General features: G+C 41.3%; 1 protein-coding gene across 2 annotated transcripts; it reads right to left on the reverse strand.

Moving 5' to 3' along the window:
* Positions 1-510: 510 nt before the first annotated feature.
* LOC144073244 (uncharacterized) lies at positions 511-15,020 on the reverse strand. Of its 2 annotated transcripts, none has more exons than XM_077598931.1 (4): positions 14,704-15,020; positions 7,653-9,059; positions 3,854-3,919; positions 511-1,896 (listed from the first exon to the last, which is right to left on the reverse strand). In XM_077598931.1, the coding sequence occupies exons 1-3, from the start codon at positions 14,789-14,791 to the stop codon at positions 3,858-3,860; spliced, it is 1,557 nt and encodes a 518-aa protein (XP_077455057.1). In that variant the 5' UTR covers positions 14,792-15,020; the 3' UTR covers positions 511-1,896; positions 3,854-3,857. The 2 variants fall into 2 exon arrangements, with proteins under 2 accessions (XP_077455057.1, XP_077455058.1); XM_077598932.1 differs by lacking the exon at positions 511-1,896 and adding an exon at positions 2,278-2,943.
* Positions 15,021-15,363: the final 343 nt, after the last annotated feature.

The raw sequence follows: 15,363 nt of genomic DNA on the forward strand, positions 1-15,363 counted from the left end.
AATGTCTCTGAGGTCCTACATGGGATGGAAGTCTGTGGAACCTGGTAGCCAGTCCACAGAAACACTATTTGTACAGCCTCATGAAGTAGAGCATTATCACACGTGACCAATACATAACTACCGTATTTTCTCGCATATAAGCCGTCTCCGTGTATAAGACGTACCCTTAAAATTGCCTTAAAATCGTTGAGGTTCTCTTGTATAAGACCCCCCCTGATTCACAATTTTCACCTCCATATTCATGGTTTTAATAAGGAGTACAAATGTGTTACCTTGAAGGGAAAATCTTAAGAAAAATCATTGCACGTGGTATTTCTGAGATACTGGATGAATCCCAAGGATAGTGTGCTGGATTGCACATTATTTGGGACAATATCATAAGGAAGTTAATATGCCTCTTTGTAAATGCAAAATATCAAATTATTCAATTTGAAAAAAAGAAACAAGTCTATCTTGATGAGAGAGAACCTGATGCTTTTTAATGACAAAAATTACAATTTTCTTGCCAGAGGTTTAAGATGTTGTGGCGGCCATATTGGTTCTAATGTCAAAATATCTCGATACTTTCGATGGTTCGTAATTCTGCAATAGTTGTCACTTTTGAATCAGAAATATAAAAAAAATCAAAGCAGAATTTTGTTTTATATCGGAAATGTACAATCATTTCCTTTGTGTTCCGAAAGGGTGTTGCCTGGACGTAGATAAATTCAAAAAGGAAGTAACGTAAGCACAACCAGGAAGTGTGTCCGTAGCGGTCTAGTGTTCACTAAGTCTCTGGGTGCAATAATAGCATAATATACACATTACGGTATCAAGGCTGATATTTTAATGATCCCCGCAAGACCTTCGATCAGCCTTAACAACTATTGGGATGTGCTGCCTTGGTAAACACTACGAAAATATCTATCAAGGCTACTCGCGTCTGGCCAGTCAGAGCACTTTTAATTAACTACGGTAAGATGGCGACGCCCTAAGCGAGCAGTGGCAAGCACAAGTGAGTGAATATTTTCACGTTTTACGCAAGATAAGTTTTTTTTCTTGAATTTCATTCATAGACGTCAAAATAAATTCTGTTTGGCGGTTATCTGTTTATCTTTTCTCTATGTGGAAATAAATGACAGTATCGACCACATTATCTTGCGTTATGGCGTTTCATGTTTGTCACTTTGCAGTTTCGTGCATGTCAAATCAAATTTATGTGCATATAAGCCGTACCCTTTTGCTGCTTTGCATTCATTTACTTTCATCTGGATTTCACTATTTTTTTCAGAGTACTATTATCATACTCTCTTTTGGCCATGGCATTAGTCTCATTCATATTCATAATTTCACTAATCTTTGTATTAGTTCGTGAAAATCTTTTATTTTTCCCTTCGTGTTTGTATTAACAAAATTGTACATTGTTTCCAAAATGGTTTATGTAGCCATTTAAAACACAAACAAAGACATGTTAGGAGCTTAAAATGTGAGTGTATTCTGTTGGAAAAATCTCATATCAAATACTTTGTATTACCAATAAAATGATGATGAAAAAGGATAATAAAAGTTTTTCATTATATTAGGCGTGTAAGTTGTATTTAAATATTTTACTTACAACAACTAATATAAATGTCATTAGTAATCTGTTTTTGACTTTCAATTTTTATGTATTACTAATTGTCACAGAAGTGTCCTGGACAATTTTTCATAGTAACTTCAATAAAGAGTAGAAAAATCTGTCAAAACCTGTTCTACAATTAAACAAAGCCATGACGTGTATTACTAATCTATCAGACATATATGTAAAAAGAAGTGTTAAAACAACACTGACAATGGTTTTGCTGCTGCATCCACTTTTTTTAGTCGCCGTTGCATTTGGAGCTGATAAAGTTCCTCTTTTTAGCAGATATCCTCCATCTAAAAAAAGAAGAAGGTAAAAACAGTAAAATTACATTTTCAACTACTGAATTGGTTGACAGCCAATTGCAGGACACAATAAAACCGACAAGCACTCACGCTCACAAGCGATACTGTCATACCTAGGGGCAATTTAGAGTGCTCAATCACCCCATTATGCATGTTTTTGGAATGTGCACCCAAAGAAAACCCACACTGTTAACGGGGGGGGGGGGGGGGGGGGGAGGCAGAGAGCCTGGTTGGACCCAAATGCAGGGAACCAGACGGACATGGCGAGTGAGGGTGCACTAACGTAACTTTAATAACTTAGACTTGTTCCCCAAAACAACAAAGCCGTAAATACAAAAACTAGGTGTTGGAATAATGATTAATACCCTTAAATCATTATTAGTAATATTTAATTAAAATTGGAAGACATCTTTCACATATCTGGTTACAACTTGCAAGGAGCCACACTCATAACGCGCCTTCGTTCCTGAGCATTTCTAACGTGCAGTCTCCTCTTCTCTGTATTTAGTCGCACATAACTGAAAACCTTTCAATGTAATCTGATTCAAAACAATTGCCATTATTAGATTGAAACCAAAACACCTGCGTAAGAATTTGCAGTATAAGCATAATAATTTCTTTTAAAGGTAAACTGCCGGTGTCCCAGACAAAACAATTTATGAGTCCTTCGTAGATCATTGCGAACTTGCATCTGGGTGTCTGGGTTGCAAGGTCTATCTCCCAGTAACAATCCTTGGAGGGTGAGGTGTTTTGTCAACAAGCTGGCGCCAGCAGGGTGACCTCGAGTTTGTCCCAGTCTCAAATTAAAGACACTCTTATACAAAAGTAATTAAAATGCATACATCTATAATATCATCATAGCCTTATTACTTATTAAAAATGCATACAAAACATATAGAAACATCCCATAATAAATCCAACATTTCCCCCCTTTTTATTATATGTTTGTTATTCATTTTATGGCTAATCCAAGAAGAGAGGGATATCTCCGTTGGCTGCTTTAATTTTACCCACTTAGGCCCTACTCGTTCGGCTGGTCTGAAAAGCAAAAAAACAAAATCATTTTCGCCCAATTCATTCTCGGAATTACCATGCTCCTGGAATTCACTGCTCCCCTCAGTACGTTTCATCAGCAGAGGATATAATTCATGCAATTTAGAATTTGTAGGGGCAATCGCAGTAGTTATAAGTCGGCTTATCAAGGATTTTAGGCAGGGAATAACACAACACCCACATAATGTCAAAATCGTAGCAAAAATGGCTACGGAAAATGCCACAGATTAGGCCAATTCATTATTAGTACGAAGGCCTTATCCCACAAATCTGTCAAGCGGATAATTCTACTCCAGGATGCATTATTATCTTGCGGTTTAGGGTCTGCAGGCCATCGTTGGCCCTGGTGTGGGACCCAGTGGGGGACGTGTTGTTGAGTGCAACATTTTCAAACATTGCATACGCCCCCTGCTCCTTCAAGAAGCATTTCAACCACTGCACGATCCTGGAACGCCATCAGACTAGTGGCTGCCAGTTGTTCCTTTATCGCCACAAATCCCTGTTCAGTATAATTTCCAAGGTTTTGGACATTGTAATGCAGGTAATTTATCACATTTTTGTTTTGGGGTACTTAAAAGAAAAATAGACTCCCAAAGTGAAATACTAACAACTAAGACAAATGAACCAAATCTTACATGGAAAAACACGGAGGAAAAGAGGAGCACTGGGCATGAACGTAGAACCGGTACATGACTGAACAGAGCAGGGTAGAACAGGCATGATCACCAGACGATCCGACCAGTATTGACAAATACACAGGGTTTAAATCAGGGGTTGGCATCCATTAGTTCTGGAGCCACATGCAGCTACCCTAGTGGCACCCTGGAGCTTTTTTTTTTAGAAATGTTTCAAAATGGGGGGAGAGAACATATACGTTTAGTTTGGTTTCTCTCACCATTTCAGTCTTCCTTTTTGGCTCTCTCTTTCTCCAAATCCTGATGGCACTCTGCTGCTGTAGGCACTAATAAAAACACGCAAATGCACATTAAAGGTTAGCTGGTATTTTTGTTTACAAGAAATCCCTTTCTGGGCCTTTATAATGAGGAAAGTTGCTACCTTTTTCCTTCAATTTCACAACAACAACATACCAGTACATAGGTACAGTGAACCCATTTAACTGGTGCACGCAGATCCGAGCCTCATATAAGTTGTGAAACCAGACCATGTTCACCACATGTTGCTTCAATAAACGTCTATGCTTTAAGAGAACAGTATGTTCCTATATCTGGGATCTCTAATATAGGTAATTATACCACTGGATATGCGCTCATTTAAAGCCTTAAAGTGACCACTAAATGTTTTAATTATGTCTTTCACTTGTACTATTTCATTTCATTTTTTTTTCCAATTTTCCGAACCGCTTTATCCTCACTAGGTTCGCGGAAGGTGCTGGAGCCTATCCCAGCTGACTTCGGGCAAGAGGCAGGGGACACCCTGAATCGGTGGCCAGGAGACGGACAACCATGCACACTCACACCCATACCTAGGGGCAATTTAGAGTGTCCAATCAGCCTACCATGCATGTTTTTGGAATGTGGGACGAAACTGGAGTACCCGGAGAAAACCCACGCAGGCCCGGGGAGAACATGCAAACTTCACACAGGTGGACCGACCTGGATTTGAACCCAGGACCCCAATCAGCCGCCGGGCCGCCCTCACTTGTATTCTCATTTTCTGAACCGTTTTGTCCTCACTAGGGTTGCGGGAGGTGCTGGAGCCTATCCCAGCTGACTTCGGGCCAAAGGCGCGGGACACCCTGAATTGGTGGCCAGCCAATCACAGGGCACAAGGAGACAAAAAAAGCATTCACGCTCACCCCCATACCTAGGGGCAATTTAGAGTGTCCAATCAGCCTACCATGCATGTGTTTGGAATGTGGGAGGAAACCGGAGTACCCAGAGGAAACCCATGCAGGCCTATGCACACTCCACACAGGTGGACTGACCTGGATTTGAACCCAGGACCCCAACAGTGAGGCCTACGCGCTAACCACTCATCCACTGGGCCACCCTGATTTAAAAGTCTTAAATACAAAAGGGAGTCATTTTACAGTACAATTTTATTTTTTTTCTGATTCAATTGTTCTTTTGTGGTCAAACCTTAAAGTTACCTGGATCTTGTTACAAAAGAGTACATCTCAAAATACTTTAGGCCTCTAAAATGAATCGTTTTAAAAAATGTACAAATATTTTTCATGATGTGAACTACTGCAGAACATTCAGCACATTTCCTGTAGTGTGCTTGTATTGTGCTGTACGCATGTAATGGACCTGTACCATAATAATCTGCAAGGCTGGCTAAGAAATGTTTTGACTTGCAGGACATTTGTCTTATGTGACGTGAAAAAGCAATGACTCAGTACACACTGGGTGTTGCGTGACTGAACCAGTTGTGTTTACAAAATGCTGTCACAGTAAAATCACTCAAGACGAGTATTAGATTTGAGTGTGTGCGTGTGTGTGTATTCAATCTAACAATGTCTTGCCTGGTGCAAACAATGTAGTTCAGACAGGAGCGTGTGTAATGGATTGTTGACGCGTTCCTTTCAAAGACAGTGGAACAATTCATTATGTGCATTTGGTTGCTAGCCAACTGTGTTAGATATTTGCCCGGTAACAACGATCAAACTTTTGCCATAGTGAATGTGAAGCTTACTCATTGTTTACATGGTAGATAAGTGGCTTTAACAGTTAGTTTCTTATCTACATGTAAACAAGTGTTTGGTTATCTATGTGCGTTTGTTCGTTATACCTGATTTTATGCGTATTTATGGACATGTCCCCTACTCTGTGATGACTTGTGATTTGTTACAGTCGGGGATCATGTCTCGCTGCTTGGGACACGTCCAAAAAAGCTTGTCAGAATTGATCTGTCATTCATTATTTAACAAGTTGAGATGTGGTATGAGGGGGGGCCTGGAAACTGAGTGGTTAGCATGTCGGCCTCACAGTGGGGACCTGTGTTCAAATCCAGGTCGGTCCACCTGTGTGGAGTTGTTCTCATGCGTGGGTTTTCTTCGGGTACTCCGGTTTCCTCCCACAATCGAAAGATGTTAGGATGATTGGACACTCTAGATTGCCTGTAGGTATGAGCGTGAGTGTGAATGGTTGTTTATCTCCTTGTGCCCTGCGATTGGCTGGCCACCAATTCAGGGTGTCTCCAGCCTCTGGCCGGAAGTCAGCTGGGATAGGCTTCAGCACTCCCCGTGACTCTAGTGAGGATAAAGTGGTTCAGAAAATGAGATAAGATGTGGTATTACTCCTTGACAACTAAGATAGTGAGCATGCTAAAAGGCAATGAAAGAGGACAAGTAAATAATTGCATCCCCTGGCTCACACTTCACATACTGAACGTGAAGCAATTTTTTAGGGTAATTTTTAATGGTAATTTCATAAAAGAAGGCAGAAATAGCACGTCCGCCTCACAGTTCTGAGATTGAGGATTAAATCCATGGTGCATTCCCACTTTCCTGCATGGAGTTTACGTGTCCTCCCTTTGCCAGCGTAGGTTTTCTCCAGGTACCCTGGTTTCCTCCCACATCCATAAAACATGCATGGTAGGCTGGTTGAACATTTTAAATTGTTCCTAGGTATGAGTGTGAGCGTGAAAGGTTGTGCGTCTCCTCGTGCCTTGCGATTGGCCGGCCACCAATTCAGGGTGTCCCCTGCCTGGAACCCTTGTGTGGATAAGTGGCACAGAAAATGAATGAAAAATTCCATTAAAAATCAAATGGTTAAAGCAAAAGTATGATATTGCTTGACATCCTGCGCCACTAAGCAGGATATTGGTTTTTATATTATAAAACCCAAAGATGTAAGACATTCATAATTGATGAACAGACTTAATTATTTGCATTCTGCGATACAGTTAAATAGTTGTGTGCCGCACAAAGTGAAAATCTGCCAGCATTTTCTATTTATTTTCATTGGTTCTTTTGATACATTCATTCATTCATTTTCTGAACCGCTTATCCGCTTACAAGGGTCATGGGGGGTGCTGGAGCCTAACTCAGCGAACTACGGGCACCAGGCGGAGGACACCCTGAATCGGTTGCCAGCCAATTGCAGGGCAGAAGGAGACGGACAACCATTCATGCTGAGACTCATACCTAGGGGCAATTTAGAGTGTTCAACCAGCCTACCCTGCATATTTTTGGGATGTGGGAGGATGTGGGAGAAAACCGGAAAACCCACGCAAGCCCGGGGAGAACATGCAAACTCCACACAGTGAGGGCCCACCTTGGATCGAACACTTGACACCAGAACTGTGAGGCCGACACGCTAATCACTCGTCCACCGGGCCACCTCTTTTCATACATATAATGTTATTTCAAGCCACCTGATGGTGCAGTGTTTCTTCCACCTGACTTTGGTGCGGGCAGTCTGGCTTCGATTCCCACTCGGTGGCAGCGTGATTGTGAGAGTGAGTGGTTGTCTGTCTCTCTGTGTGCCCTACGACTGACTGGCGACCAGTTTAGAGTGTAGTCGGCCTTTCGCCCGAAGACAGCTGGGTTAGGCTCCAGCAACCCCTGCAACCCTTTCCAGGATGGGCGGTATGGAAGATGAATGAATGGATGAATGTAATTTAATTTAATTTCAAGGGTTTTTTTTCAACAATGAAACCAACAAGCTAGACAAACTCTCAGCTATGTATTATATAAACATTAAAACAAGTTGCATTTTGACAGTTTGTACCTGGGTTTAAAGGATCACAGGCTTGATCAGGCGCAGTGACTGGAGAATTGGCTTCAATTTCTGTTTGTGTAGGCTCAGCTACAGGAAGTTCCACATCTTTAGCAACTGAAGGTGGAGAAGCACCAAAATCTGAGACTTCCTTGGGTGAGCTTTCTAAAAGCAATGTTGAAGATGATGCAACCACTGGTACTTGTTCTTTAGCTCCTAAAGTAGATGCCTGAGAAGTCGATTCTGCAGGACACGAGGGTCCTGCATGTGGGGCAAGTTCTGTAGGCGTCACAAAAGAACTATTTGATTGTTGATCAGGAGGTTGCTGCTCAGCTTGTGTCTCATTTGTAGCCAATACTGAAGGAGACATTTCCGGAATGGTGGCCACTGCAATCCCTGCATCTATAACAGCTTCCTTTACCTCAAAAGATTTAGTAGTGGCTGAGTCTTCAACTGAAGTTTCAGATGGTGGTTCATCAAAGGATTTAGTAGTGGCTGAGTCTTCAACTGAAGCTTCAGATGGTGGTTCATCAAAGGATTTAGTAATGGCTGAGTCTTCAACTGAAGCTTCAGATGGTGGTTCATCAAAGGATTTAGTAGTAGCTGAGTCTTCAACTGAAGCTTCAGATGGTGGTTCATCAAAGGATTTAGTAGTAGCTGAGTCTTCAACTGAAGCTTCAGATGGTGGTTCATCAAAGGATTTAGTAGTGGCTGAATCTTCTACTGAGGCTTCTGTTGGAGGTTCAACTTCATTTGATGGCGCCTCGGTTAAAGCAGGAGATTCATGTGTTACTGAAGATGAAACCTGTGGAGAATTTTCAGTTGCAATTCCTAAAGAAGTGAGCATCTCATCAGGGACTGCTATTGTTGCATCTGTTACTCCAAGTTCAACAACAGTTTTGTCAGCTTCTTGAGAGGCCTCAACTGGGACACTAGATGCCTGTTCTATAGCTGGAGGGAAATCAGCTTGCACTCGTTCAACTTCTATGGTAGGTCTCTCTGCCTTCGTTTCTAGCTTTGCAGGTACGTCAAAGCCATCATCTTGGACAGGATGCACTTTCTTCCAGGCTTCTTTTTCTAGAGCATTGACCTCTCCTCGCACCATTTTAACAACTCCCATGGTAGTCTTGTCATCCTCCACAATAGGTTTGGCAGCTTCTACAGGAAGATCTGCTAAATCCAAGTCACTAGAAGCCTGTAGTGGTCCAGCACCTAAACCAGGCTTTTCATTGGTGATAGGATCTGGTTTTGGTTCAAGATCAGTCAAAAGGTCTTCCCCAGAGCCTTTCTCCTCCTGGATTTCCATCACCACCAATAATGCCTCTGCTCCATTATCAACTCCCTGGTGAAGATCATCCACTAATGTGCCTACAGACATGTTGTGCTCAGGGGTCTCTGCAATGGTGCCATTTTGAACAGCTGCCAACAGACAAGCAAACGAATAATGATTCCAGACATAGGTTAACTGACACTCATAGTTACAGTAAAAGATTAAGCTGTAAGAACTACACCAATTATGTTCAATGAGAAACCAGAAAAACATACAATATGCTCAAAATAGTGGCAAAAGGACGGACATTTTTTAATTGTCCTGAGCTATTTAGCAACCATGAAGTCATTATTGGGAATTGATCCTATCTGTATCAAACCAGGGTGGTCTGTTGGAAGAGTGGTTAGCACGTTTGCCTCACATTTCAGAGTTTGAGGGTTCAATCCCAGGGGGTGATAGATATATGCAAACTTATGGCATTAGATAAGATTTGAAGCAACAAGGCAGGTGCGCCAGCGTTGGGCTTCATGTCATCTATAATCCTTATAAAGCGTAATTTATGTGTGTGTGTGTGTGTTAAGAATCTCTCGCTACGTTTGCCCAAACCGTGCAACGTAGACAGTTGAAATTTTTTATGGTGGCCAGAAACGGCTGTCGGATCCTAATAGACGAATGATTGAAACTCAATCTTTTATTTGTTAAACAACCATTTTTCAAAAGAGCATTTTTTAATAGCGCAACAATTGTCTTTTGGTTGTAAACAAACCCTGCTTGTTATTATTAAAAATAATAACATTGAATATAGCTCGGCAGCCCGACGGCTGAGTGGTTAGCGCATCAGACTCACGGTGGGGGACCGGGATTCAAATCCAGGTTGGTCCACCTGTGTGGAGTTTGCACATTCACTCCGGGCCTGCATGGGTTTTCTCCGGGTAGTCGGTTTCCTCCCACATTCCAAAGACATGCATTGTAGGCTGATTGGACACTCTAAATTGCCCCTAGGTATGAGTGTGAGCGTGGATGGTTGTTTGTCTCCTTGTGCCCTGCGATTGGCTAGCCACCAATTCAGGATGCCCCCCGCCTCTGGCCCAAAGTCAGCTGAGGTAACTCCAGCACCCCCCACGACCCTAGTGAAGATAAAGCGGTTCAGAAAATGAGATACAAATGGGAAAAAAATAAAGGGATTATGATGAAATTCTAAATTCACTGCGGGAAATGTTAAGTAAACAATGAGGGACAAAGAATGTCAGAAACTAAGTTTTCATTTCCTTAGTGTAGCATAAGACTTTTTCCCTTGCATCTTGCTCTCACGCTCTAAGGGAAGGGTGGCGAACACGTGGCTACCCGCCAAAATGAATGCGTTTCTTTCCTTTTTATCATATTTTGTATTTGGGTTAGGTTGGCTCTTGCCTGGTTTCATTTTCTCATATTTTTCTTCTCTCTTAAAACACACTCAAATTCATTAGGGCCCATTAAAAACAAATAATGAATTATATTTAAAAATCATTTGAGTGTTATGATGAATAATATGGTTTTAATTGTGTGGTTTTGTGTGTCTGTCGGTCTGTTTTGGCAAGTCACTGAGTGTTGTGGCTCTTTGACTCACACAGTTTAAAATGTTTTGCTCCTAGTGTCTAATTTGTTCGCCACCCCTGCTCTAAGGAATCAAATCACACGTGATACGCATTTTTCTTTGGCACACCCTGAATTATGTCGCATTTACTGAATTTAATTGTGTGTCAACATAACATTAGCCTTAGGGCAATAGCAATAACCCAAAGTAAATCCATGTGGGTTTCATAAGAGCCTTAACTATTTGGTTATTTTAAAGATTGAACCCAAACAAGACAAATCAGAATGGATTTGGTCACTGAATGGGCGAAGTTTTGACTCAGCAGATGCCTCATTCTATCTGTCCATCGAAAATGGTGTCAAGCGCCAAGGGTTGATAGGGGGAAAGGAATGTGGTAGCCTGTTTTTCCAAATCGGGTCCCCTTCACACAAACACATTTTCTTAAATGTATATTTTTCTCCTAGTCTTTTTGGCCTATGCATCTGTCTAGATGTATGTCCATGTTTCCTTTTATAGTCTGATTTATTTAACAAGGGTCTGAAAATAATTATACAATTTGAAGTGACTAACACTGACTTGAAATAAAACAATGACAAAATGTAGTGGGTAGCGAGATAGGGTGAATGTGAATAAATATAAAGATCGCTAGCAAAAGGGACATATTGGGAACAAAAGCTCGGTATATCATCAAGTTTGTGAAAGAAAGTTTTAAATGAAATGTTTTTTGGGTTTATGGGGCTCCGTTTGTAAAGCTGCATTCGGTTAAAAAGATGGCAACATTTTCTCATACTTAGCGCCACACTATGGTGTGAAATTTTTAGTAATTTAAAAAAAAAGATGTTGTCAAAAAGTCTTTTTCGCGAAGTAGTAGCAAAGTAAATTGCAGTTGGTCTGTGCGTTGCCAACTGGGAAAGCCTTTGATCCTTTCATGTATGGCAGGGGTGATCAAACTTTTTTGGTCCAAGATCTACTTTTCAAGGAGTTAACCTTCCACGATCTACCTTTTTTACAGAGCACAAAAAAGCTCAGCAATTATTTATGTTGATATACCTCACATTAGACTATCAACATGTATGGAATGGTACTCGGACGATTCGCCGAAAGACGTTTCGCCGACGGACAGTTCACCGAACGGACGTTTCGCCGAAACGGGATTCACGCGCTCGCCCCGCCCCCGGATCGTGTGTGTACATGTTTTTCACCCTCGGCCTGCGGGCCATATACGGCCCGTTACAGATAACATTCATTTAGGAATAACAAGGGCATGTACTGCCCCCCGCTGGACATATTTCTAAATACAAGTGCGTACTACAATGTGCTGCCATTTTTTTATATTTTTTATTTTATCCTTGCGTTTAAAGTAGTAGACATTTGGAGATCACGCAGAACAGTACGTGACAGAAGAAATAGAGAAAATAAAGTAGTAGTAACAGTAAGTACTACTGTAATGAATCAGCAAATCATTTTGAATATATATTTCCTAAAATAATGGGAAATTATTTAAAATTAAACTAGAAGTAAAAGTATGTTCCATGGCATTTTCAGGTATTGTTCTCTAAGCCCTCTAGTCTGTCCAAGGCACTTAGAATTTCACAAGTCTTCTAGTGTTGTTTTTTCTCAGTGTCAGACATCAGCTTTGATAAATTACATCGCGTGTCCAAATGGCTACTACTTTAAACGCAAGGATAAAATAAAAAATATAAAAAAATGGCAGCACATTGTAGTACGTACTTGTATTTAGAAATATGTCCAGCGGGGGGCAGTACATGCCCTTGTTATTCCTAAATGAATGTAATCTGTAACGGGCTGTATATGGCCCGCGGGCCGAGGTTGAAAAACATGTACACACACGATCCGGGGGCGGGGCGAGCGCGCGAATCCCGTTTCGGTGAAACCTCCATTCGGCGGAACGTCCATTCGGCGACCTGCCCGTCTGTCAAACGTCCGTCGGCGAAACGTCTTTAGGCGAATCGTCTGGTCACGGTATGGAATCGGTAGGGATCGGGAGTGAAAATCCCCTCTCGATTCATGCTAAAGCTTACTGCGGACATGCCAAATTCATAAGAGCCTAGCTAACGAAACCAACAGAGGGGAGGGATCAAAATGTTTTTGTGGTGCGATCTGTGTGGTCTCTCTCGCTGATTTTTTTTTAAAATAAATAAATGTTTTTAAAAATGTATACTAAAACGATGTGTGGATACTAAACTCAGGGATACTTGTTATAAAATAAATAATTTGGAATTTTGGATAAAACAGAGAAGACGCTGTAATGTAATTGCAATTAGAAGCGGAGCCGCAGAGCCAGAGGATGCTCTGCGCACGTCACGTGAACGCCGCAAGAAGTTAAGGATCAACTAAAGACAGGAGAACTGAAAAGAGAAACATGCACCGGTACCGGTAACAGTGAATTTTGGAAAAGCTTCAAATTGACTATTGAATATGCTCGAGAAACTAGCACTGGCTTCGCTAAATGTAAGTCAATGTGGTGCTTTTCTCTCATACGAGAGCAAAAAGACTGGCACCTCGACGCTGAGCAGGCATTTAAACAGTTGAAATCATCAAACATCTATATTATCATATTATTATCATATAAAATAAATGTTTATACAGTCTTGTTTAACTTAAATTTCATTACAAAAGACAGGCTTTAATCTGTTATCACCCCTCCACCTCCCTACTTGAGTCGGGAGTCCCAAGTCCTCACAAAAAAAATATAAAGGCAGTGGCTCCTTAGCCGGTAACCGGTCAAATAGTCCCAGGGTCTATTTAGCCGGTAACCTATTATTTAACTTTGAGTGAATAGGGGATTTTCTAAACCATTCAACCAATCTTATTGAAATTTGATGCGTTATTGCCAATTGATAGATTTTAACATTAGGTGAACAGGGATTTAATGACTATTATTTAGGCAGTGACTAGTGGCCGTAGCCGTAGTTTCTTACTATTTACCCCACACAGAATTCTTACCGGCTAAATAGCCATATGGGGCCATATAGGCTATTTGACCGGTTACCGGCTAAATAGCCCCTGGGACTATTTGACCGGTAAGGAGCCACTGCCAAATATAAAATTTCGGGTTTGCTTCTGGCTCGTGCCTGCAAATTGAGTTAAATCCTCAGGTTCGTTCTGGGTCGGGTTTTTGGACCCGCGGGCCGGGTCGGGTCGGATTTTCTCGGCCCGATCTTACCTCTAGTATACATATAAACTGAGTGCCAGCATACACGAATGACGCGTGTGTCAACATGATTTGTCTGCCAATGATGACAGAGGTGGTAATCAAAACAGGGACATGGATGGGAGGATGCCAGGCAGACAGGAGTCCGGCGGAGGAGTTGGAACCACCGCTGACTGGAATGGCCCAGAGTGCTTTTATAAGACATGTAAAACACATTAAAACTGGGAAAAGAGTATATCAAACTGCTCTCATTTATATCTTGCAAGCCTGTTAAAGAAGCTAGTAACATGTGTCACCAACATCATAAAGACACCCAATCAGAAATAATGTTGGCGTTGGCACTTGACGTCATATGACCGACGCAATACCAAATGTTTTATTAATACTAATACGTACGCTGTGAGGCTTTTCAGAGGAAAGTTGCCACTGAGGCCACAATGTCACCACTAGATGAACATACATGTGAATCCAGCTTTTTCACAACTTGTGCGCTCACAATAAAAAGCAAACATTCAGCAACAATAGAAGGGACTGTCAGGCATGCATGTTTGGAAGTTTGGTGAGTAAAAAGCTATGCCTAGTATGACATAATTATGTACTCATGAATGGACAATTATGGTGGTGTTGCGTGATGGGTATGAATGCAGCCCTATTACGTGCAAAAACTAATGCAGTAACTCTGCTTGAGTCGGATTCCAGTAAGGAGTCTACTTAATTGTTAGGGTACAAAACTGCCTGGGGAATGTGTTCAGATATATCGTTGCCAAGGAGCCATGTCACTATCATATTAAAAAAAAAAGTCCAATAATGATGTATTGCAATTGTACACCTTAACAATAAATATTTTGTTGAAAGCATGTATAATAGAGGGGGTAGGTATACCTGTGGTTTCAAACTAATTGTACAACTAAGTCAAGCGAGAGGGCACATCATGTACCAGAGCTGAGGGGAGCAGACACACCCCCTTGGAAAAGTTTTATATAATGAAAGTAACTTTGTCCAAATGCATGATGGCTGATGTCATGTAAAATAACATGCAACTTACCTAAAGTATCTCCATTGCTCTCTTCGGGCTTTGTACTTGGTCGTTTTTCTTGATCTACAGTCTGTGCACTGGATGAGGAGCAGCCCATGTTTGCAGCCAAAAATAAACTGAATACTTGGTACAACTAAAAATGACAAACCGTAACCCTAACCTTATTTCCAGCTGTGATCACAAGCACAGCTAATATTCCTTGTGTGATCATGCGTGGCTTGCTGACCCCCAAACATCTGTTGTTATAGCTTGCCAGTCTACCTCAGGCACATGCTCACATTGTTCACACAGGAGGAGGAGCAGGAGGACTAAGAGGAGGAGGGGACCTGTATGGTGTGCTTCTCAACGTCCTATTACCACCTTGTGGTAATATATACCGTATTTTCTCACATATAAGCCACCTCGGGTATAAGCCGCACCCTTAAATTTGCCTTAAAATCTTTGAATTTTACAATTTCTTGCATATAAGCTGCCCCCTGATTCACAATTTTTACCTCCATATTCCTGGTTTTAATAGGGAGTACAAATGTGTTACTTTGAAGGGAAAATCTTAAGAAAAATCATCGCACGTGGTATTTCTTGAGATAATGTAAGAATCAAAAGCACATTATTAGGGTCAATATCATAAGGAAGTTAGTAATTAATTCAGTAATGGTTGTTTTCTTACTG

Source organism: Stigmatopora argus, chromosome 4 (assembly GCF_051989625.1).
Source record: "Stigmatopora argus isolate UIUO_Sarg chromosome 4, RoL_Sarg_1.0, whole genome shotgun sequence".
Classification (NCBI taxonomy): domain Eukaryota; kingdom Metazoa; phylum Chordata; class Actinopteri; order Syngnathiformes; family Syngnathidae; genus Stigmatopora; species Stigmatopora argus.